Source organism: Pseudorca crassidens, chromosome 19, assembly GCF_039906515.1.
Source record: "Pseudorca crassidens isolate mPseCra1 chromosome 19, mPseCra1.hap1, whole genome shotgun sequence".
NCBI lineage: Eukaryota > Metazoa > Chordata > Mammalia > Artiodactyla > Delphinidae > Pseudorca > Pseudorca crassidens.
The window spans coordinates 3,359,946-3,383,395 of NC_090314.1; the positions used below are offsets into that span (position 1 = coordinate 3,359,946).

The 23,450-nt window shown below is 60.3% G+C and overlaps 1 protein-coding gene across 9 annotated transcripts in view; it reads left to right on the top strand.

Moving 5' to 3' along the window:
- The window catches only part of MPRIP (myosin phosphatase Rho interacting protein), a 129,687-nt gene that overhangs the window by 94,461 nt on the left and 11,776 nt on the right, over positions 1–23,450 (top strand). For 6 of the 9 annotated variants that reach the window (XM_067717659.1, XM_067717658.1, XM_067717657.1 and 3 more), the window contains exons 8-16: positions 1,128–1,269; positions 2,079–2,183; positions 3,683–3,739; positions 4,779–4,847; positions 7,222–7,311; positions 11,206–11,315; positions 13,654–14,209; positions 15,783–15,899; positions 18,510–22,232. In XM_067717659.1, coding sequence (XP_067573760.1) covers positions 1,128–1,269; positions 2,079–2,183; positions 3,683–3,739; positions 4,779–4,847; positions 7,222–7,311; positions 11,206–11,315; positions 13,654–14,209; positions 15,783–15,899; positions 18,510–22,232 — 4,969 coding nt within the window. The remainder of the gene's footprint in view (positions 1–1,127; positions 1,270–2,078; positions 2,184–3,682; positions 3,740–4,778; positions 4,848–7,221; positions 7,312–11,205; positions 11,316–13,653; positions 14,210–15,782; positions 15,900–18,509; positions 22,233–23,450) is intronic. The other 3 variants (XM_067717665.1, XM_067717664.1, XM_067717662.1) reach the window with 2 other exon arrangements.

The following is a 23,450-nucleotide window of genomic DNA, read 5'->3' on the forward strand; positions in this document are numbered from 1 at the left end:
AGGAAGAAGCCCTGAGAGCCACCTGTACTGTGCGCCTCCCGAGGGCGAGCTGGCCTCCGGGGCCTCGGGATGGGGGCCGGTTCCCCCACTTCCTCATGGAGTTAGACTTTAGGCTTCTGGGCCCAGCGGCCCTTCACTAGGTGCCCTCGACTCTGCTGCTCGTCCAGATGCAAGGACAGCCCTCCGTGTGAGGCGATCTCGGGGCGCCTGCCTGGGCGGCATCTCTGGGAGGACAGGCCTCTGGCCGGAGACACGCGGGCAGCCCCCGAGGGCGTGTCCCCCATGCGGCTGCTCGTGGCTCCTCACTGGTCGCGCTCCTCAGTGATCACCTCGGGTTTTTGCTACTTTAATTCTTTGAATAATTTTGATTTACCATGATTTGATTTTTACAAGCAGTCCTTTTCTGTTTATTCATTCTCCAGCCTTATTTTCTTTCAGGTCTTGCCCCTCTCCACCTCCTCCTGCTGTGTCGCTGTGTGACGTTACTCGCCCCTCCTCCGCCTGCTTCGCTCCCATCTCAGCTCCGTCTCCAGCCGTAGATGGCCTGACGATGCCGCCCGCCCTTTCACACGAAATCAACTTGCTTTGTTTTTAATTTGGGTTTTGATTCTTTTTACTGTTGGCAGAAACAATGTTAATTCGTGGGTCTTTTTCTTGCTAAATTTTGGATGCCCTGGGGTGGGGGCCGCATCAGATACGCTGAGAAATGTGATGAGGACGGTGCCCTCCGAGGTGCTGGCTGCCTTCTGATGCGTCTGGCTCAGGAGAGGGTGCCGAGCGCTGAGCATGTGACTGCCGAGTTCGTCAGCACGACAGAGCGACAGAGCGTGCGGGGACTCCAGTGTGGGGGCTGGGAGGCAGAGGGCAAGGAAGCGTCTGGTGGAAGGGAAGGGCCTTGCCCGTGAACTGCTGGCAGCCCCCCAAAAGACCCCCCTCAGCGGAGGTGGGAGAGGGAGCAGGGGTGTCCGAGGCGAGCTGGCTGAGCGAGCGGTGTGCACTGCCGGGGCCCTGCGCGAGCCAGGCGTGGGGTGTTGGCTGCGGGAGCCCCTCCGAGACTCCGGACCACGTCCCCTCGGGTTCTGGGGGACCCTGTCTCCCCCTCAGCCGCCTCATGCTCTCTCTTGCAGGAGGTCCCAGGTAATAGAGAAATTTGAGGCCTTGGACATCGAGAAGGCAGAGCACATGGAGACCAACGTGTCAGCCGGGCCCTCGCTGTCCAGCGACACTCGCCAGGGCCGGAGCGAGAAGAGGGCCTTCCCCCGGAAGCGGGTGAGCGTTCGGGCTCCGGGGCGGCGGGGGCAGGGTCAGCACGAGGCCCCCACACCCACCGAGGCCCCACTCACACCCGGACGCTCTTCTGCCCGGCCTCCCGCTCGCATCTCCTGGTTCTCTCTCGGGTCTCTCATCTCCTTCCCCATTGAGTGGACATCTTGAGGGTGAGGCCTGTCTTCTGCGTCTTCCTCTCGGAGCTCCGTCCGTCTCTGCTGAAAGCTGCTCTCGTGAGCCTTTTTTTGGTCCCAGGTCATAACCAGAGCCAGTCTCTTCCTCTCTGAGGCAGTCGGGCCGCGAGGCTGAATACTTTTCCTTCCTCTCTCTTTTCGGGTGGTGGCCACAGCCCCAGTTTCTCTCCACCCAGTCCCCAAGGTGGATTCTGCTTCTGAAACCCACCTCTCCTGGGCCACCCGCCTCTCGTGGCCCCGCTGAGTCTGCCCTCCGTCTTCCTCCTGTTCTCTCTGGGCTCAGAGGGGCCCTAGTGCTCACTGCACAGAGCCCAGCGTCTTTCCTCTGTGACCCCACGAGGCCCGGGGAGGACGGGGGCCAGGAGAGCCACATGGCTGGTGCGTCTGCAAGAAAAGGCTGCTCTCCCACCAGGGTGGCTCGGCCCTGGCCGCGGGCAGCTGGAGGCGTGGGACTAGGAGTCTGGGCGCAGGTCCTGTCCTCACGGGCAGAGGTGCTGAGGGAGCCCAGACGGCAGAGCGCCCCCTCCTCGTCCGGAACATGGCCCTGCAGCCCGGCCCTCCCGCGGCTCCGGCTGCCCAGGGGCTGGCTGGTGCTGACGGGGCTGCTCTCTGCCACAGGACCTCCCCAGCGAAGCTCCTCTCCCGGACGCCTCGGCCTCCCCCCTGTCTCCACACCGAAGAGCCAAGTCACTGGACAGGAGGTCCACGGAGCCCTCCCTGACGGTGAGCCCGGGCGCCCGCGCTCCGAGGCCTGGAGACGCTGCTCCTGCTGCTTCTGTCCCCTGGGCTCTTTGCTGCTGCTGCCTGTGCCTCCGCGCTGGCGTCCCTTCTGTGCACGGGCCCTCACGTCCGTGCGTGGGAAGCAGGTGCCGTGTTTCTGCCCCTTCTCTGGGCTGCGTGGGCATCCTGAGCTCTGAGGTCCGCAGCGGAGGAGGCCATCTGGCCAGAGCAGCGGAATTCTGGCTCCGGGGAATCAGGGCCACAGGACGAACCTCCGTTCTTCTTGTTTTGGGTGTTTGTTTCTGTGACATTTTGGAGTCGGGAGCCCCCCTCTTGCTGGGCACTTGTCTTGTTCGTGGGGTCACCACGGAGGGAGCCCAGCCTTTGCTCCAGGGCATGGGAGCCGTGGCCATCGGGTGCAGGTAGGGAGTGGTCAGGCGGGTCGAGCGGTCCCGTCCCTCCCTTGGGGAGCCCCGCGTGGCAGGCCAGCGTCCCAGGAGTGAGGACAGCTGGCAGCTGTATGGGCCCTCCTCTGCTTTGTCCTCAGCCTTCCGAGGAGCCTGGGGCTGATGCCGCCCCTCCCAGGCGTGGGGCCTCCAGCGGCAACCTGACTTGGAGCCGTGGGGCCAGGGTGGAGGCTTTCTTGCCTGGAGTCTGGGTTTCGCTCGCGGGTTTGGAGCAGAGGCTCCAGGACGCGTGTGGCTGACTGGTGTCCCACTACGTGGCATGTGTTCTCTTAAACCCTCCTTGGGTCCTTGGAATATAAAAACACAGCCCCATTCTGGTCGTGGTGGCTGTGGAAGAGCACACGGGCCGAGGGGAGCAGTGGGCCACATCTCTTTCCACACTGGCCTTGCCTGCGCCCCGATGTGTGACACAAGCCAGGCCCAGGGGGCTGCCTGCCTGCGGCCCTCAAGGTGCTCTCAGGCTGCTCCTCAGGCTCTGGCGCACAGGTGCCAGAGGGAACAGCAGGGACAGCGCCCCGTTCGGTGCCTGCGGCCCTGCTTCTGCTTGTAGGGAAACGGAGACTCAGACTCATCTTGGCAGGTCAGTGGCCTGAGGGTCTTGGCAGGCTTGCTGCTGCGTCTTGCTTCACACCGGGCGTGGTCTCTGCTCTCAGTCTTCCTGTGGCCTCTGTGAGAACTTCTCAGCTCTCCTTTCAGCCATCGCTGCACAGCTTCCCTCCACGCGAAATGCCGGGTGACTCTGTCTGGGCCGTTCTTCTCTGCCTTCCGGGCGGCCCTGCGGGCGCAGCAGTCAGGCAGCCCCACTTGTGCTGCTCACGGGGTGAGGGGGCCTCGCGCTCCTCGAAGACGCGCGTCCGGGGAGCAGCTCTGGCAGCCTCTGTCAGGGCGAGGGGCCACGGGGGCTCCTCTGGCAGGGGGATAAGCCCCTTTCCGGGGCCCCCTCATTGGGGGAGAGACAGCTGCCTTGCCAGTCACCCTTTACCCAGAACCGGGACACCGCTGCTTTCCTCTCAACTGTTCTTTTTTTTTTCTTAGCCCGACCTGCTGAACTTCAAGAAAGGCTGGCTGACCAGGCAGTATGAGGATGGCCAGGTGAGTGGCCAGAGCTGCTGTGGTTCCTGAGGCGCCGGGGAGCAGGCGTGAGGTCCAGCTGGCCTTGTCCCTGCGGGTGTATGAGCGCTGGCCCTGTCCCCCGCCTCCAGCACACCCCTTCATCTTGGGGACCAGGGTCGTGGCTGAGACCCCATCTCCTCAGAACTGGGGGTGCAGTGGGGGTGGGGGCCGCCGGCCTGCCCACTGCCAGCACAGGGACTGTTCTCCTGCTCCCGACGGGGTCTCAGCATCAGGCCTGGGGACGTGCTGCAGCACTGGCTCCCCACCTGGTGACCTTTCCCAGAAGTTTCCCGAGAGCCCAGGCTTCCCCAGGACAGGAGGGCCTTCTGGTTGTGGGGTGGAGCCAGTAGCCAGGGTGCAGCCGCGGCCCTGCGGGGAGCAGTGGACTTGAGCAGGAAGATTGAGCCATTCGTGGCTGCTGGGGTGGAGGCCAGGCCTCCCAGGAGGCAGGAGGATGAGCCTGCGGGTCCCACCGAGAGGCCCGTAGAGTCCCTTCCCCGCTTCCTGAGTGACCGTGCCCAAATGCCCTCTTCTCTCTCTACCACGTCAATCCCCTCGGCCCTGCCTGGAGCCTCAAGCCTCCCCGCCTTGCTCCTCACAGTGAAGATTTGGGAGGCCAGCTGGTTGGGTTGCTCCTGCCGGCGGCAGGTGGGCGCCCCTCTGGTTAGCCAGGGGGTGGCCGTGGCTTGCAGGTGGCCTCCTTTTGGCTCTGGGGGCCCAGCCCCTATCTGCAGCCTCTGGAGCCGCAGCCCCGCTCAGCAGCCACGCCTCTGCGGGTGGAGCACACGCAGCCCGTGGCCCACCACAGCTGTCCGCACCGCCTCGTCGCCGGGGAGAGGTTGTGCGCGCATGGCTGCCCATGGCCCGAGTGGAGTCCTGTGTGTGTCTGCCCCCAGCGGGAGGGGCCGCCTGCCCTCTGCGTTACCTGTGCCCAGTGAGGTGCCCCAGGACCCTGGCTGTTGGGTGCCTCAGAGCGGGAAGGGTGGGAGTTGAGTCTTGGTTTTCCCTTCTCTTTCAGTGGAAGAAACACTGGTTTGTCCTTGCTGATCAAAGCCTGAGGTTCTACAGGGACTCGGTGGCTGAGGAGGTGAGTGTCTCAGCTCCGTTCCTCTGTAGGGACAGGGGAGGTCCAGGTGGCACCGCTGTTCCTGGGCCAAAGTCCCCTCCGGGTGGACGGGTAGCCCAGTCCAGATCTGCAGAGGAGTCTGATGTTCCCGGGGCTGGTTCCTGCTGGAAAGTGGGCTCTCTAGGCCCTGCTTTCAGCACCCAGGTACGGGGGTTTCAGTGGCTTTTCTTGTCTGTGTTCTTTGAAGAACACTGAAAGACGTCTTGTTTTAAAACTCAGGGTGAGTGGTTTTGTTCTTTCTATACAGAGATTTTGTGGTGAATTGAGTCTTTAAAGAACTGAACTAAATCTTGCCCCTTGTTTTCTGGACAAGGATGGGACGTGTGTTTTCTGGACAAGGATGGGATGTGGCAGGTGAACTTGGCCAGCCTGGTTGAGAGTCCTGATTCCATGGTCGAACACCAAACAGAAGGGGCTCTTTTATTCTTCACCTACAAAAAAAAATCATCTGTTTTGAGCAACTTGGAAGTCTGTTTCTGCACCTTTTCCCTTGCATTCCACTCCAGGAATCCTTCAGATATACTCCCACATGTGAAGAAAGAGATGTGTTCCATGTCAGTGGTTCCTGCGCTTCTGTAACAGCAGGAGATCTGAAAGAACCTCAATGTCTAACGCTAGGGGCTGCTTATATACCCTGACACTAAGTTCTGTCTGGACTGCAGTGGAAGGATGTTAGTGACACAGGCACAGATGTAGAGCAGTGTGGGTGGTGGGTCTCTGGGGGAGCCTAAAGTCAGGGGCCACAGGAGCATGGGTGTTTGGCTGTTCTGAGTGTGGTCTGTGGACCCCTGGAGACCCGTTCAGGGATTCTTCTGTAACAAAAATAGTGTCATAAAACTATGATGCCATTTCCTTTTTCCGTTGTGTTGGCCTTTGCACTGATGGGTGCCTCAGCCTGGTCACGCTGCAGGAGCAGGTGGCTGGCCCCCGTGCATCCTTCACCGCCACACACTGTGAAGTTACAGAAAGGGCCTTAACAGAGCAGGAAAGGTGCCCACTTCGGTAATACTCTGTGATGTGAGATGGGAGGTTGGTAGAGGTTGCTCCTGCTGCTGTCCAGGCGTGACGGCCGTCCCGGGGGAGCACTCGCCCGCTGCCTGCGCTGCCCGCCCCGCCGGCCACCTCTCCTCGCGGCCCACCGCCTCTGCCTGAATGTACGACGCACAAGTGCTCGCTCGGTTTGGGTGTGCGGCAGACGTTTTCTTAAAAATGAACCAAGTGAGTCTCTTCCTTCAAGGAAAACGACCGACAGAATTGTTACCAGTGATTCAGTTTGAGCTTCCAAGCAAAACTGGAACTTTGGAAAACTTGTGTTCACCATCACTAACTTGACAGTCTCCTCCGAGCTTACAGACTCTCCTGACTGAACAGGTGGTGATAATAACAAATGCAGTGTTTGCTCCTGTACAAGGAAACGTCAGTATCTGGGGGCTCTTCCAGAGGACGAGACAGTGTCACCAGATCATGTGGGGGTGAAAGACCCCCTCAAGGAGCAGGGTAGAACCATGGGTTCTAATGCAGCAGAGGACAGAAAGCATCCCCTTCGCAGTTCCCCTTCAAGAAACTACCACTTGTCAAAGGAGAACAGCCACAACTGTCTTTTTGAAAAGACTTAAAATTCACTTCCCTTTTCCAATCTCGTATCTGTGTGAGGCCAGACCGTCTTCATATGCTTCAACCAAAACATGTCAACAGGGCTTCCCTGGTGGCGCAGTGGTTGAGAGCCCGCCTGCCAATGCAGGGGATGCGGGTTCGTGCCCCGGTCCAGGAAGATCCCACATGCCGCGGAGCGGCTGGGCCCGTGAGCCATGGCCGCTGAGCCTGCGCGTCCGGAGCCTGTGCTTCGCAACGGGAGAGCACACAACAGTGAGAGGCCCATGTACCGCCAAAACAAAAAAACAAAAAAAAACATGTCAACAAACAGACTTGAGTGCAGAGACGGGTGTGAGAACCCAGCTGTCCTCGGAAGTTAAGCATTAAAGAGAGTTGCAAAAATCTCTTGCTGTTTCTTTAAATGATACTTTTTGTTAAAAAATGAAATGGGTTTGTGTGCTTCAATGCATAAATTTGTTTTTCAATTTTTTTCCTAATTTCTAATAAGGCAGATATCATCAGTATGTACAACCCACATAAACAAGCTCTTTGGCACCATCAATTTTTAGGAGTGTAAAGGAGGTTTGAGAACCACGGGCATGGGATGTCTTTGGCAGGATGTGTGAAAAATGGTGGTGTGGATGCTTCTAGGTGGTGTGGGGTAGGCAGCGCCCTGCCTGTGAGCATGTACAGTTCACGGGGCACTGGCCTTTACTTTCTAAATCCCTCATTTTCTCCGCAGGCGGCCGACTTGGATGGGGAGATAGACTTGTCTACATGTTATGATGTCACGGAGTACCCGGTGCAGAGAAACTATGGCTTCCAGATCCATGTGAGCTGGGTGGGGTTTGCAGGGAGGCTGAGTGCAAGGGTGGGGCCGTGGGCCTGACCAGCTGGTGCCTCATCCTGTCCCCTCCTCTGCCCTGGAGCTCCTCACCCCACCCCCAATCTGTGGTCTCGGCAAACATTAAGACATTAGCATCTCTCTCAAGGCTGTCTAAAAGGGTTTTTTACCAAAGGTTCGTTCTTTTTCTCCCATTTTTTAAACGCTGGAGTTCGGGCCAGTTGGAAGGATGTGGGATGTGGGAAGTTAGAGTGAAAGTGTTGAGTTCTTAACTCTCAGGGTGCTGGGTTTTTATGCACTTGCTCTGTCCTTCATTCATCCACTTACCCACTCACTGGAGTCCTTTCTCCCCACAATCTTGTGAAGACCTCCCAACGAGCAAGGCATTGCCCCGTCCTCAAAAAAATAATCTGATCGGACAGATGAAACAGTCCTCACTGGCCATGTCATCAAAGCTCGGGGTCCAAGGGCTGCTCAGAGGTAGCCAGGCTCGTAGTGAGGGCACCGGCCCCCGGCTACCGTGTCTGCCCTCACTCTGATGCCACCTATAAGTCTGAGGGTGCCCCAGACCACCCTCACATTTGATACTTTGCCAGAAGGACTCACAGAACACAGGAAGACACCGTACTTAGGACTGTAGATTTATTTTAGCAGAGGGATACAGATTGGTACCAGCCCAAGGAAGCAACGCGTGGCGAACTGGACTGAACGGGAGGGCCCTAAATGAAGCTTTCGTGCCCTTGGGACGTGTTTCCCTGTTGGCGCTGACGTGTGATGACACACAGAGCTTTTAACATGGGAAGCTCGCCCAAGCTTCAGGCCTGGTGCCAGGCCCAAGCCTCTGTGTCCAGAGTTTTTATAGAGGCTTCACAACTGATCAACTGAACTGCTGTCCACATGGTCAAATGCAGGTGCCAGCCCCCTGTCCCCCAGAGCCTGGCTGATGGCGCATGGCCAGAGCCCCAGCCCTTCACCGCATGGCTGGTCTTTCTGGTCTGGCTAGCCCCACTGTGCATCACAAGGACACAGGGCAAAGGCCAGACCTCCCTTCGGGGAAAGCTAATTCTTCCCCCATGAGAGCCTTAGGCGTGTGATAGGAACCAAGTGGCCTGACAGCTGTCACACTGGGGCTCCCCGGCTGGGACTCCTGCAGCGTCACCTTCTGACATTTGGGCCCAGAGACTCAGCTGTATCTCTGGATTCAGCCTAGATGCAGCATGTGGCAATGACTAATATTAACCAAACTCAGAGGAGTGAGTTCAGATCTGAAGGCCAATGAATTCATTAAAAGGAAAAATCCAGCCCCCAGTCCACCAGGCTGCAGGGCATCTGTGGGGGGCACCAAGTCATAGCTGAAGGTGGCGCCAATCTGACGGCCCGTGCCGTCCCACCGTGATGCCCTTCTGCCCCTCATCCCTTTAGGAGGAAAAGATATGCTCAGTGAGCTAGACCTCTAGCCTCCTCTCTGTGGACAGATTTGGGGACGGTGCCAAGTTCTGGCATTGTGGGCCGCACGCTGAGCCCCCCCCTCCCTCCCCATCTTTTTTCTTTTTATTTTTGGTTGCGTTGCTGCGCACGGACTTTCTCTAGTTGCGGCGAGCGGGCTTCTCATGGCAGTGGCTTCTCTTGTTGTGGACCATGGGCTCTAGGCACGCAGGCTTCAGTAGTTGTGGCTCGTGGGCTCTAGAGTGCAGGCTCAGTAGTTGTGGTGCACGGGCTTAGTTGCTCCATGGCATGTGGGATCTTCCCGGACCAGGGCTTGAACCCGTGTCCCCTGCGTTGGCAGGCGGATTCCTAACCACTGTGCCACCAGGGAAGCCTCTCACCTCCCCATCTTGAAGGGCAGGCTTCTCTGGGCAGGGCACCCTGGGGGTATGCGTCCATTCCCATCACTGAGCAGGTTACATCATCATGTTCTAGGGTCACTTTCTGTGCAGTAAGGCCGTGACCTGGGACTCTCCTGGTCACAGATGGGGCGTTTCTGAGTCACCTGTGCTCCCTGGCTGATGTCGTCCACCAGCCTGACCCCTCGTCACTTTACCTGGGTGGGGGGGCAGTGAGCTTATGAGTTCTGGGGCTTTCTCATGAGCCCCGTGGACTGGGAGTTCTAAGTCGGGAGAGATGGCACCCAGCACGGGAGGCCAGCTTCCTGGCGGGACTCGGCCTGGCTCACTAGGGAGCTTTAGGATCTCAAGGGGCAAAGCTGTCCCTGGCCTGGCCACCAGACCTGGTGGCATCTACCAGGGGGCTGAGTGCAAAAGCTGGTGGGGTGGCATGGGGGAGCCCTGAGTGCCGAGTTGAGAGTCAGCCTTGCCCCGAGTTGTGGAAAGCACCGGAATGTGGAGGCAGCTGAGTGTCTGTGAGACGCATCTGGTGGGGCAGCAGGGACGGGAGGCCAGGGGTCTGGCAAGTGCGGGGCGCCCGGGAGAGGGAGGGGCAGGGTCAAGGGCTGGAGACCCAGAGTGCGGCGAGCCGTGTGCGGGAGTTGGCGGAGCCTGCAGCGTCCTGGCCCGTGGTGCGTTTGAGGCCGAGATGGGCCCTCTGAGACTGGTAGACAAGCAGCCAGCGTGTGGGCCTGGGGCCGGGAGAGAGCTCGTGGCAGCTGAGAACTGAGGTTGTGGGAGAAGGTGGCCGAGGTCACACTCCATAAACAGCACACCAGGAGCAGGAGGCGGCCCGGGGGCCAGCACTTCAGGGAGCCTGGAGGCCACGCCCCCACCCCACCCCGGTTGGCCTGCTTTGGGTGGAACCGGAGGGAGAGAGGAGTGGACGTGGGTGGTGGGCTGTGGTCTAGATGGGGCGCCAGGTGGGGTCTGGGGTGGGCCGAGGTCACCCTGTGCTGTGCTGTGCTCTGCAGTGCCCTGATGTTCTCTTAGTTTTGGCCCCTGGCCATGCCAGCTCCTGTCCCGAACCCATCTTGCTAACAGTGTCTTCCCATCAGCTGTTTGGCTGACGTCTCGTGGGTCCATTTATGAGTAGCCTGAGCAGCTTGAAGAGTTCTGATTCCCTCACTTCTGTAAGACAGGAGCCCATGGGCTCAGAGGCAGGGGAGTGGACTCTGTGCAGCCACCACCACATCCTCACCCGCATCCCCACCCCTCCTCAGCTTTGCTGGAGCCGCGTGGGCCGCTCAGGGCCACAGGGACTGTGTCTCCAGGCCACTCATCACCCACTGCCCATGCCGCCCCCTCCTGTGATGTCCTTCATCTTGATTGGCATCCCACCAACTCACCCAAGTGTGTGTGGGGGGGTCCAGGGATTGTCCTTGAGGTGCCCCCCCCCACAAGCCTGTCAGTGCTGCGCTGTGCATGCCACCTCCTCCACCTCTCTGAAGCCCCTCTCATCACCTGAACAACCAGCCCGGCCGCCCAGCAGGTCTCCCTGCCCCTCCTCAGCCCAACAGACACAGCCCCCATCGGGCCCCAGCCACCACTGAGCCTCGTGCCTGCCACTCCTGTCCCCGGTCACCCTGTGAGCCTGTTGTGCGTGGTTGCACGCCCCAGGCCCACTCCCTCCACCTGGGTCATGCACCCCTTCCCCGTCCACTCGCCCACCCTCCCTAGCCCTGCCATGCCCTGGCCCCTTCCCGCTGCTCCCCGCACGCACGTTCTCCTTCCTTCCAGTCTGCGAGCTCCTTAAAGAGCAGGGAGTGTCAGTAAAAGTAAAGGCCTGCTGGGTCCCATGGGGAGGGGACGCCCGGGTTAGCCACAGCCATGACAGTGTTCGCGGCTTTGCTCTCTCCTTTGCCCTCCAGCTCTGTTCATCCTGAGTGAGGCACATACCGCACTCCTGGGACGGCCACCTGGCCGCCAGCCTCCCTGCGGGGCCTTCTTCAGGGGTGGGGAGGTGCCAGTCACTGCTAACTCCTCGTCTTCTGTGTAGACAAAGGAGGGCGCCTTCACCCTCTCTGCTATGACGTCTGGAATCCGGCGGAATTGGATCCAGACCATCATGAAGCACGTCCACCCGATCTCTGCCCCCGACGTGACCAGGTGAGCCGGGAGGGTGCCCGAGGGGCCCAGCACAGCCTGCCCCCCGGCCTTCAGTCCGCCGCCCACTCACTCTCCACTTGGCCTCCTGGGAGGTTACCCTTCCCCCTCAGGCCTGGCCGCGGGAGAAGCTCCCCAGGGCCCGGGCACTGAGCCACGGCTGGGTGAGGGCGGCTCCGATGCCGCATTCACAGGCCACCTTAGCGTTTCCTTTTCTTGATCCTTCTGCCTCACTCCTGAATCTGCTGGATTTCCGTGCAGCTGTGACAAAGCTCTCTTTGCATCTCTTGGTGCTGGAGGCCAAAGTTGGGAAACGGTTCCCCGTGTCAACATCCATGCTTCATAAACCTCCTGATTCGCCCCACACCTTCCTCCTCCTGCCCTGATGGTTAGAAACCTGAAGTTTTCATTTTACAAAAAGCAGAGAAGCTCCCTGTGTGTGGCTGGTGCTGTGATGTCGAGAACTCTGCTGCCCTGACCCTCACGGCTTCGGCGCCTTGCCGGTTCTGAGAGCCTCTTGCTTGCGGTTTTCGGTCCGGTCGTTTAAATGCTTCTTGAGTGACTCTCTTGCGTTGGAGGTTGCGCCCAGGGGGCGACCCTGGTGCCCACGGAGCGCTCCTTGGCCTAGGGCGGCCTCACACCTTGGTCAAGTTCTGGCCTCCTTGCTAGTGACCTGCACCTCTTTGAACAAGAAGGCAGGAAGGGACCCTAAATGGAGGACTCTTCTCTCTAGTCCTTCCGTCCTGTGTTGTCTGTTCGATTGTTTGTTCATTCCTTCATTTATTGCACGAACAGAATACCTGGTTGTTCCCGAGTCTCTACGACCAGGAGCAGAGACCAAAGCTCTTTCCGGGTACTCTGAGGAGGCTGCGTGCGGTGGGTCGGGGCCCGGCTGGGTTCGTTAGCCTTGGGATGTCGCAGGTGTGTGGCTCTGGCCTCAGAAAGGGCAGGAAGAACGCGCTCAGGCGACACATGGCTTGGGAGAGGCGCCTCCCCTCCGTGTTGGGGCCTCAGCCCATGGGGACAGTGTCCTCCTGATGAGCAGTGCACTCCAGGGTCAGCCGCCTCACAGCCGGGGTGCTCGCCTCACCCAGTTTGTTCCGTGTGGGCTTTTATACTTTGAGAAAAGATGGATTTTTTTAGTGCAGCAAGGCCATGTCCCGGGAAAGTTATTGGAAACAGGTACAGATGTCAGAAGTGTGGGTTTGAGCTGCACACCGCGGCCCCCCCAAGTCTGGTGGGGAGTCGCAGGGGCTTCTTCTCCTGCGGATAGTGGCGGGTCCGGCTTGTTGTGTCATCCTAATGGCTTATGCAGTCCGAGGCCTGGGCCAGCTCTCAGTTCAGTGGCATTGTTGAAAAGGTCCGTTCTGGAGAAACTGTGTGCAAGCGTGTGGTCTTGACTTGGAAGCTCCCAGGGCCACCTCCCGGGACAGGGAGGATGCTTCTTCTGCAGGCTCCCTTCTCTTTGGCCACCTTTCAAACACAGATGCTCCCTGGAGTCCCCAAGGCCCAGCCCTCGCCGCGCTGGGGGTCTTCCCACCCTGTTTTGAGGGCTTGGGGGGGACCAGAGGCCAGTCAGCTCAGGCCAGGGTCGCAGGCTCTTGTCCTTGGAGCCCGGAGACCTCTGCCTCGGACGGCCACAACCAGTGCCCTACAGCACCCTGCCCGGGGACCTCCGCTGTGGGGCAGGTGGGGGAGGCGCATCCAGCTGCTGGGCAGGAAGAGGTGCCCTCGAGTGTCCTGCTTCCTGCTCACCTCTGCCCCGGGTGGGCCACCAAGTCCTCTCAAGTCCTGTTCAGTGAGCCCCTGCCTGGTGCCGGCTCGTGGGTGCCACCTGGGCCATCGAGCTCACTGGCCCACAGGTGGTCCCAGGGCCATCACTCTGATCCGTCTGTCACGCCAGCCACCCAGAGTGGTTTTTTAAAACACAGACCTGACCGTGTTACTTACCTGCTTTTTAAAAACCCATGAGCCTTTCGAGGGAAGCGGTTGTTGGTCTCGCTTGTTCCGTCACCGCCGGCCCAGTGCCTGCGTGCCGTGGGGTCTACCTCCCACGTGGCCTTGTGTGGGTGTGGCCGTGCCCGGCGCAGCCTGAAGGGGCTCGCGGCCCCCCCATTATCATCCTGCGGGAGACCTCTGGGCTGTTGTCTGCGGCTCCTTTTCTGCTGTCACCACTCAGGGCCACTTGGGGTTCCCTCCACAGACGTGTCAGTGAGTCAAGGCAGAGTCTCCCCCTTCCTTGTGGGAGCCACAGCCGCGTAGAAAAAGGCATGTGGTGACAGCAGGGAGCTGGGCCCTGTCGCCGGGAGCCCCGCCTGACCAACTGTCTCCCCCGCCCCAGCTCGCTGCCGCAGGGCAAAGACCGGAGCAGCTCCCCCTCGGAGACGAGGCTGCGGGAGAAGCAGGACGGGGAGCCTGGGGAGCCAGACCCCGAGCAGAAGCGGAGCCGGGCCCGTGAGCGCAGGCGGGAGGGCCGCTCCAAGACCTTCGACTGGGCCGAGTTCCGCCCCATCCAGCAGGCCCTGGCCCAGCAGAGAGCCAGCGCCCCGGGGCCTGCCACCACACGGCCCGAGGCGGAGCCCGGCGAGCTGGAGAGGGAGCGTGCGCGGCGGCGGGAGGAACGGCGCAAGCGCTTTGGGGCGGTGGACGTGGCTGACGGGCCCAGCATCGACGACGCGGCCTTGCGCATGGAGGTCGACCGGGGCCCGGGGCCGCCCGCCACCGCCGACCTCAGGACCCAGAACGTGCACGTGGAGATCGAGCAGCGGTGGCATCAGGTGGAGACCACCCCTCTCCGGGAGGAGAAACAAGTGCCCATCGCCCCCCTGCACTTGTCCTCTGAGGATGGAAGCGACCGACTGTCCACTCCCGAGCTGACCTCTGTGCTGGAGAAGGAGGTAATGGCCGGGCGGCATGGGCAGGGCAGGTCCGTGCAGCCACCTTCCCCGGCACCCGCTGTGCCTAACCCGCCCCAGGAGCTTGCAGGCCCTCAGGCAGACAGACACGCGACAGCCCCCCCGCCTCCCCGCCGAGCGCAGTGCAGGCCTGAGGCACGCTGGGGTGGGGGGTGGCAGGGAGGGCACCGGACCCTTCTGGAGACCAGAGGAGTGGCGCTGACACTGAGAGCCAGAGGTGCCAGAGATGAGGCGGGTGGGCTGCAGGCCAGGTGGGGCCCCGTCTGCCCTGCTTCCGCCACGCACTAGAGGCTGGGGGCAGAAGAGACATGTGAACAGAGTTAGCTTTCCGTCTGGACTGGGCAGCCCTGCGACCCTCAGTGAGACCTGATGGGTGCGGGGCAGGCAGCAGGAGGCGGGGCTGATTCTAGGTATTGGGGGCAGGACGGGCCTGCTGGGGGGCCTGGCACGAGCCTCCTCCGGATGCAGAGGTGGGTGAGCGGTCCCTGCACTTGGTAACGTGACATTTCCCTTCATGAGGAAGCGCCCAGAAGTCAAATCTGCAGAAGCTGGGCCGTGGGTTTGTGAGTCTGAGCAGAGGTGCCACGGCCAAGGAGGTGGAGTTCCAGCTGCCTCTCAGGAGTCCTCAAGGATGCGATTCACGTGTGCGCTTGACTTGGGTGGCTAACGAAATCACAGCTTGGCCACTGGCCTGCCCACCTCTCATCCTCTTCTTATTTGGTTAGATTCACGAGGCTGACGTTTATCACTAGCATCAACACTTGGATTTTTTCTCAGTTTTTTCCATTTTCTACGCTTGTTAATACAGTAATAGAGGCAAGATGTGGAAGAGTAACAGTTCAAACTCACGTTGCTCTAAACAGCCAAAACGAGCCTGCAAGTCAACAGGCCACACACTGGACCCTGAGTTTGTTTCAGACAGCAAGGTCTGAAAACCAAGGTCCGCGTGCCGGTCAGCACAGTCTGCTGCACACCCAGCTCCCTGCTTGCCACGGCCCAGCAGCTGAGGGCACGTAGGTAAGGTTCCAGAAGGGGGCAGATGGGTGACGGCTGGATTCACAGCCAGTGACAGCAAGAGTGTGAAGCAGCTCAATTCTTGAGGACCTCTTCTCACAAAAAGAATTTTATATGAAATCCATTGTACCCAACTGGTCAAACAGGGTTTCCCCAGAAGCCAAGGTCGAGCCTGGCGTGAGGCCTGCCCTGGGGCAGCACGGGCGTGCTTGGCCACGCTGAGAACACCCAAAGGCCCCAGTGGGCAGTCTTCCCTCTGACAGGGGCACGAAGTCCTCATTTCCTGGTGGGTCTGCACCTGGTGGATCCTCAAGCAGGTGTGGAGCTTACGTGGCTGCCCAGGTTGATTCACAGCTTGAGCTGGAACCTTGGGTGAAGACCCGACGAGCACATCCACCCAGGTGTGGCCGCCTGCAAGGCCCTCGGAGGCGCCACTGAGCTCCAGCCCAGCTGGAACTGGGCACGCCACCGAGCGCCCGTGCCGTGCTGCTGCTCCTGTTACCGCCATTTTGCTTAAAAACATGTGTCTTTTTGCCAACAGTTGGAGCAGAGCCAGAAGGAGGCCTCAGACCTTCTAGAGCAGAACCGGCTGCTGCAGGACCAGCTGAGGGTGGCTCTGGGCCGGGAGCAGAGCGCCCGGGAGGGCTATGTGCTGCAGGTAGGGCTGCGGGGCCGCCACGGCCCTCCAGGCGCCCTCGGGCTTCAGTGTGCAGGACCCAGGCAGGCTAGGAACGTGCAAAACCGAGTGCCAGGCCTCTGGACTCCTGTGCCACTGGAGCGGGCTCCCTGGGCAGTGGGCTGCCTGGGTCTCCTCCTTGTGCAACAAGTTGGAGGATCTGCCTGAGCCCTCTACGTCGAAGGGTTTTTTAGATGTTTTCAGTAGTAGTCTTTCTCTTTGGCTTCCAAAGAGTCCAATATATATTTATTATCAACATCACATGTTTGCATGTTGTTTCTAACTTTTTTCACAGTGGCAGCATTAGTCCCATTTTACAAATTTAAGAACTTGAGTAACAGCCACATGCCTCCTTTTATGGCCAAGCCCATGGCAGAGCTAGAACTGGTTTCCTGCCCCTGACCGTGTCTGTACCACACCTACAAGGCAGCCTGGGACTGTTACCACTAGCCTAGTGGCCCATTTCTTACTTTCTGCCTAGGCTGGAGTTTGAGGGGGAAACATGGCCGCCCAGCCCTGAGCCAGCCTGCCCAGTGGTGTGGAGGGGTGGGAGGGCAGCAGCCTGAATCCTGAGCTGAGAGTCCAAACCTAGCGTCTTCCTGCAGAGGCCTCTCTGTGCCAGAGTGCCGCCCCCCGCCACCCCCATGCAGCAGCGGGCATGCCACAGGCATCTTGTCAGGCAGGAGGTCACCTGGATGGAGCAGGCCGACGTGAGCCAACTCTTCCGCAGCGTTTCAGGCCCTGCTCTAGTTCTGGGGTATAAAACAACACTCTCCTGCCCCTTCAGCCAATGTGCAGTGGGGAGAGGTGATTCACAGATGAGTGCCGGGGGGAAAGCAAGACAGGGCGATGGGACGGAGAACTCGAGCTCTTGGCCAAGGCTGAAGGCACAGCGTTCAAGTCAGGGTCCTGCACTGACCAGAACCCGCGGCGCCCCTCCCCTGCAGCATCAGCCTCCTTGCCTGTGTAGACCTAGACTTCGTCCCCGAGGGCTCTTCAGACTCTCAAGGATCCAGAATCTCTGTGATAAGTTTTTGCATCAGCATTTCCAGACTGCAGCACACTAGCTTCCTTGGTCCGAGTGGATCTTCTGGGCGGAGTCCGCCCTCCTACCTCTCTCTATGCCCTTTTTGTGGCACGTTTCTTCTGCCTTCCTTTCCCCCTAAGCTTTGGCCATGGCCCTGGGCACCCCGTGTCCCCTGGACCCTCCTCCTTAGCCCTTCAACCATAGTTGTCGCCATGCCCAGTTCAGACTCTGAGGTACTGGAACCTGGTGATGGGGGGCACCCCTCTTTCCTGCATGTCTCACTCCGGGGCTTTCTGAGTCATTTGTGCAGACCTCGCAGGTTTGGGAAGCATCTTTTTAAACCCTGGTTTGGGCCGCCATCCTACACGCACTCATTTCACACCAGGTGGTAAAAATCCTGGCAGCAGAGTTCGAACATTACTACCCTGTCGTGTGTCTGACCTGGACGATTGCATGAGCCCGCACTGAAGCCCATCCGTCAGCTCACACGCTGACACCTCCCCGCCAGGTCAAAGGACAGTTTACTTTTAACCTCCCTATGTGCTTTGACAATTCTTATAATCAAAAGTCTGAATGAGCAAGGGGCTTTGGGGTTAAGGGTGAGAAGGATCTGCAGCTGGGGGTGGGCTCCGCGCCGATGGCCGGGAGGAGCTGGCAGGGTGTGGACGTGGAGTGTCTAACTTACCGTAACTGAGTGTCACATCTGTGGCTTCCCCACCAGCACACCTGGAGGGAGCCACAGGCAGGCCAGTTCTTAGGCTGAGCTGTTCTCACTCCTTTCACGTTCTTCTTTTTTCCTGCGTTAATTAGTTCTGTCTGTTCTGCATGCCTTTTAGTTTGGGGAGTTTTGTTTCAATTGTGTTTTATTTTCTGCATGCTTCACTTTCTTATTTTGAATATGCCACAAAGGTTTGTTTGTTTTGTTAACTCTCATATTTCACTCCATGGTTTGCGTTTTCCCCTTCGTTTTGTCTTCTTGCAGGTAGAGATTAGTTCTTCCTGTTACTGTAGAGGACGGGCTCCACCTCTCACAGGAAAATGTTTCGGATGTCACCTCGCTGACATCCGCCAGCGGTGCCTCCCTTCCTTCTCCCCTGTCCCAGAAGGAAGTGGCGTCGTCACCGGTCCTGCGCTTTGGTGGGGTTTGTGGTCTGGAGCTGTGTGCCTTTTGTTTTGCAAAACAAACAAACGGATGCTTTGCTCTGCTCCTGCCCGTCCCTCTTGCTGGAGTCTCTCGTCCCTCAGTCTTCGTTTTGCTTATCAGTGTGCTCCATTATTCAGTTTTGTTTGGTTTATTTCTCCTAGAAGCTGTTCGGTTAGAGCTGTTTTGAATGTTAATGTCCATGTTTTCTGTTTACCTGGAAGCAGCTACTTACCAAAAAAAAAAAAAAAACTGAGACGATTTGTTAGTTGTTTTTCTTTTTTTTAAATGAAAATAAAATTGTGCAGAGGATAAAAGGCAGACCCACCAAGGAGCCTTTCTGTGGTTGACCCTGGCCAGAGGTGTGACACTCAGAACTGGGAGGCCGAGTGTTACTAACCCGTATTTCATCGGTTTTTTTAAGACTGAAGTGGCCACCTCCCCGTCCGGCGCCTGGCAGAGGCTCCACAGAGTCAACCAGGATCTGCACGGCGAGCTGGAGGCCCAGTGCCAGCGCCAGGAGCTCATCACGCGGCAGATCCAGGCCCTGAAGCGCAGCTACGGGGAGGCCAAGGATGCGATCCGGCACCACGAGGCCGAGATCCGGAGCCTCCAGGCGCGGCTTGGCAATGCCGCCGCCGAGCTCACCATCAAGGAGCAGGCACTGGCCAAGCTCCAGGGCGAGCTGAAGCTGGAGAAGGACAAGGTCCGCGAGCAGCTGGAGGAGCGGCAGCACAGCGAAGCCGCGCTCAACGCCCAGCTGCGCGCCAGCGAGCGGAAGCTCCAGAGCGCGGAGGCCCTGCTGCTGGGGAGGACGCAGGAGCTGCGGGACCTGGAGAGGCAACAGGCGCTGCAGCGGGACCGGCAGAAGGAGGTGCAGAGGCTGCAGGAGCGCATCGCCGACCTCAGCCAGCAGCTCAGCGCCAGCGAGCGGGCCCAGAGGCTGATGGAGGAGAAGCTGCAGAGGAACTACGAGCTGCTGCTGGGGAGCTGTGAGCGGGAGAAGCAGGAGCTTCTGCAGAGCCTGAAGGAGGCAGAGGACAGGGCCAGCGCCTTCGAGGACCGGCTCCAGGACCACGAGCAGCAGATGGAGGTCCTGCAGAAGGAGAAGCTGAGTGCCAAGTCCGAGGGCAGTGAGGTGGTGCACCGGCTGGAGGAGCAGCTGGAGATGAAGGAGGCCAGCATCCAGAAGCTGGCCGAGCACGTCCAGAGCCTCCGAGACGAGCGGGACCTGATCCGACAGCGCTTCCAAGAGCTGATGGGCCGTGTCGCCTTGTCCGACGGGGACGTGGCTGCGCTTGAGGAGAAGCTGAAGGGGAGGGAGGCTGACTACCAAAGCCTGGAGCGCTCCTACAGGAGGGTGGCCAGCCAGCTCCAGGGCGCGCACACGCGGCTCCGGGAGAAGGAGGAGGAGCTGAGGTGCATCCAGGACACGCACGAGAAGGCGCTGGCGAGGAAAGAGCGGGATCTCCAGGATGTGCTGGTTAAGATGACTGTCTTGGGGAGCAGCTTAGAGGAAACAGAAGTGAAGCTCCAGGCAAAGGAGTCCTCAGAGGACGCCGAGGAGCCACGGAGCTTCTTGGAAGAAGCCGAGGAGGAGGACGGCGTCGCGCGTTCGGGCCCACAGCTCCAGGCTGCCAGCGCACCTCCGGGGGCTGCCCTGGGGGAGGAGCACAGGGACAGCAGCCCCAGAAGAGAAAAGAGCCCAGTGCCCCCAAGGTCGGAAGTGTCCAACAGGGAGGGGCACCTGCAGAGCACCTCAAAGCCCGACCAGGGAGCACCGGGCCTTAAGAGGCAAAGAATCCGGTTCTCCACGATCCAGTGCCAAAAGTACACCCACCCTGACGGGTCTGAGAGGACCTGGACCAGCAGCACGTCCTCTGACACCAGTCAGGACCGCTCACCCTCGGAGGAGAGCATGTCGTCGGAGGCCACCCCCAGCTCGCTCCCAGCCACCAGCGACTCGGACACCTACCTGTCCATCATCCACTCCCTGGAGACCAAGCTCTACGTCACCGAGGAGAAGCTCAAAGATGTGACAGTGAAGCTGGAGAGCCAGCAGGGCCAGAGCCAGGAGGCCCTGCTCGCTCTGCACCAACAGTGGGCTGGCACCGAGGCGCAGCTGCGCGAGCAGCTCCGTGCCAGCCTGCTCCAGGTCGCCGCGCTGGCCTCCCAGCTGGAGCAGGAGAGACAGGCGAGGGCGGAGGTGGTTGAGAACCACGTGGAGGAGCTCGGTGACTTCCGGGTGAAGAACAGCCAGGCCCTGGCTTGCCTGGAAAGCTGCCGGGAACAGCTGCGGTCGCTGCCGGCTGACGCGGGGGCAGGGCTCCTGGCCGGCGTGGAAAGCTTGCTGGTCGGCGCCATCCAGGCCTTGTGTCACCAGCCACCTCCCACAGGGGAGGCGGGTTTCTCGGAGGAAGAAAAAGCGACCTCACGGCAGCCACCATACCTGCCGGAGCTGAGCGACCAGGAGCAGCTCCAGCTCCTTTCTGATCAGATAGCTCTGGAAGCCACGCTGATAGACCAGATAGCAGACTCACTGAAAAACACCACCTCCGATATCTCGCACGTGCTCCTCGAGATCTCTCAGTCCGGAAAGTGGCCGCTGGAGTCCGAAAGTACCGTGGCCTGTCCTGGGGCCCCAGTGGATGCCTGGGCCAAGAAGGTGCTGGTGGATGGAGAATTCTGGAGCCAGGTCGAGTCCCTGAGCCGGCACCTGGAGACGCTGGGCGGAGAGGCAGCCAGTGCCTCGGGAGGTGGGCGGCCAAACGCCCCGCCAGCCCCGGTCGCTGCCCTGGCCGACGCCACGTGGGTCAGGGCGGAGCTCAGCCTTGCCGTGCATTCGGTGAGGGGGTCCCTCCAGCGCAGGCTGCAGAGCATCCAGGAGACCCTGCAGGGGACACAGGCAGCCCTGCAGCAGCACAAGCGCATGCTGGGGGAGATCCTAGGGGCCTACCAGACACCCGACTTCGAGAGAGTGATGCTGCAGGTCTCGGAAACCCTCCAGCTTCCAGCAGGTGCCGGAGATGGTGTCCAGGTGTCCTGGACTGGGAGCCTGCCGGAAGAAGTACCAAGTCATCCGGACCCAGCTGGCTCGCAGGCTCTCTGTCCCTTGTCCAGCCAGAGCTCTGGGGCCTTGGTTGCTATTCAGGAAGAGCTCGCCCTGCAGCTTAAGGATAAGGCCAGTCTCTTGGGAGAGATCTCTGCCACTTTAACCTCACTTCTCTCTGTGGAGGCAGTGCGAGACTGTCAGAAGCTTCTCCAGGCATCCCGGCATCTCTCCCGTAGCGCTTGTCTGGGAGGCCTCGGCCAGTATTCTTCGTTATTAGTTCAAGATGCGATTATTCAGGCTCAGGTGTGTTACACAGCCTGCAGGATCCGCCTGGAGTATGAAAAGGAGCTCCGGGGCTACAGGGAGTCCTGGTCGGGCGGGGGGGCCTCCTGTCAGGAGCACGAGCACGCTGTGGGGGCCCTGAGGGAGGAGTACGAGGGGCTTCTCCGCAAGCAGAAGAGCGAGTACCTGGAGCTGATCGCCATCGTTGAACGGGAGAACGCGGAGCTCAAGACCAAGGTCGCCCAGCTGGGCCAGCAGCAGAGGTGTCTGGAAGAGGGGCAGAGTGAGCGCCGTGAGAGCCTGGCTGCCCCACGAGGGTGGTTTGAGGAGTGGAAGGTCAGCTACACAGGGGAGCGGCTGAGCCGGGCAGAGGGTGCGCCGCAGACTGCGCGCAGCAGGGTCCTGAGCCAGCTGGATGCCTTGGCGGGGGACAGGCAGGACCTGGAGAGGCAGCCTGTGGACCAGGTGCAGACCCTGGAGGACAAGTTCCAGCTCAAGATCAGGGAGCTGCAGGCCATCCATGAGGAGGAGCTGCGGGCCCTGCAGGAGCATTACTCTCAGACGCTGCGGTGCCTGCAGAAGACCCTGCACCACTACCAGGGGCGGCCCCCTGCCGCCCCACCAGCCCACGGACCCCCGTCCTCCAGCCGGCCAGCTGAGGGGGAGGCCGACTCCATGATGGGGCTGAAGGGGCGCATCCAGGAGTTGGAGGCCCAGGTGGACGTCCTGCGGGAAGCGCTGGAGCACAAGGACCTGGCGGGTGGCGCGGCCTCACTGCGGGAAGAGCGCCAGAGGGACTTTGAGAGCCTCAAGGTTTCGAAGCAGAGCGGTCGGGGGGCGTCCAGTGCAGGCGGAGCTGGGACACGGTTCTTGGCTCCAAGTCACCGAACAGCAGAAGGAGCTGATGGGCTGTTCCCCGCTTGACCTCCCACTGGCTGCGGTGGGGTCCCAGCAGGGCTTGGCGAGGCAGGGTGGTGGGGAAGCTCCCCCACTGCCCCCACCTCCAGGCTGTGCAGACCTGGACCTGGGGAGGGTCCTCTTCTTCCTGCTGTCCTAGGAGAGCAGAGTTGGGCTTCCCAAAGGCTAGAATGTTTGCAGTGGGGTGTTGAGGGCCACTCCCCGCCCCAGTTCTGTGGGGACAGACGTCTGGTGGGAATGGCTGCTCTTACAGGGAGCACAGCCTTATTTGCTCCAGGGGTTTTGAGAAGTGACCTTCCCACCACACCCCGACCCCGTTTCACACCCACCTTGGTAGACAGGATTCCCAGGCCCTGGCCCATCAAGGTGACGTTTCGGGCCCTGGGGCGTTGGGCTGTGTGGAGCCATCAGGGCAGCCTGGGCTCTGGGCTTCGTCCTCTCGGGCTTCTCGCCATCCCTTGAGCTGCATCCAGTAGACGCCAGGCTCTTCCCGTGCCCTCCGTCCCCAGCCCCGTCCTCCAGCTGTGAGCCGGCAGTGCGTCCAGTCCTGAGGGCAGCCCGGCGCTGCTGCGACAAGCAGGCGGGCCGTTAGTGCCTGCCAGGCTGTTTCCAAGTCAGTGCAAAGCTTTTGAAGGCTATTCTGGATCCCAAGGAAGCTTCAAGGGCTGTTGGAAAGTGCCACACAGTCCCCGTGCGGCCGGCGCATACCAGTGCCGCGTTGAAAGTAACTTCCCGGCCGCTTCCCACAACACCCAGCGCATCTGCGCAGCAGGAAACTCAGACGAGGCCCAGCCTGGCTCTCACGCCCATCGGCACGAACCCGGGAGGGAGGAAAGCCCTGGGCTGACACTGGGGGCAGGCTCTGCCCCGGCGGTGATGCAGGCTGGGGCTTGGATGCTGCCTGCTGTGGGCGGCGGCCTCTGTCCTGTGCCTATTCTTGTTGGGCCCTGTGAGACACGCAGAAATTACAAGCAAACCGCTCTCTTGGGGCCCGGCTGACAGCTGTTACTTGTGCAGATTTTTGCCCAGGTCAGGGAGACTGGGGTCTTGGCCTGAGGGCCCCTCTTTTGATAGCTGAAGGCTGGTGCTCTTTCTCACGACTCTCACAGTGGT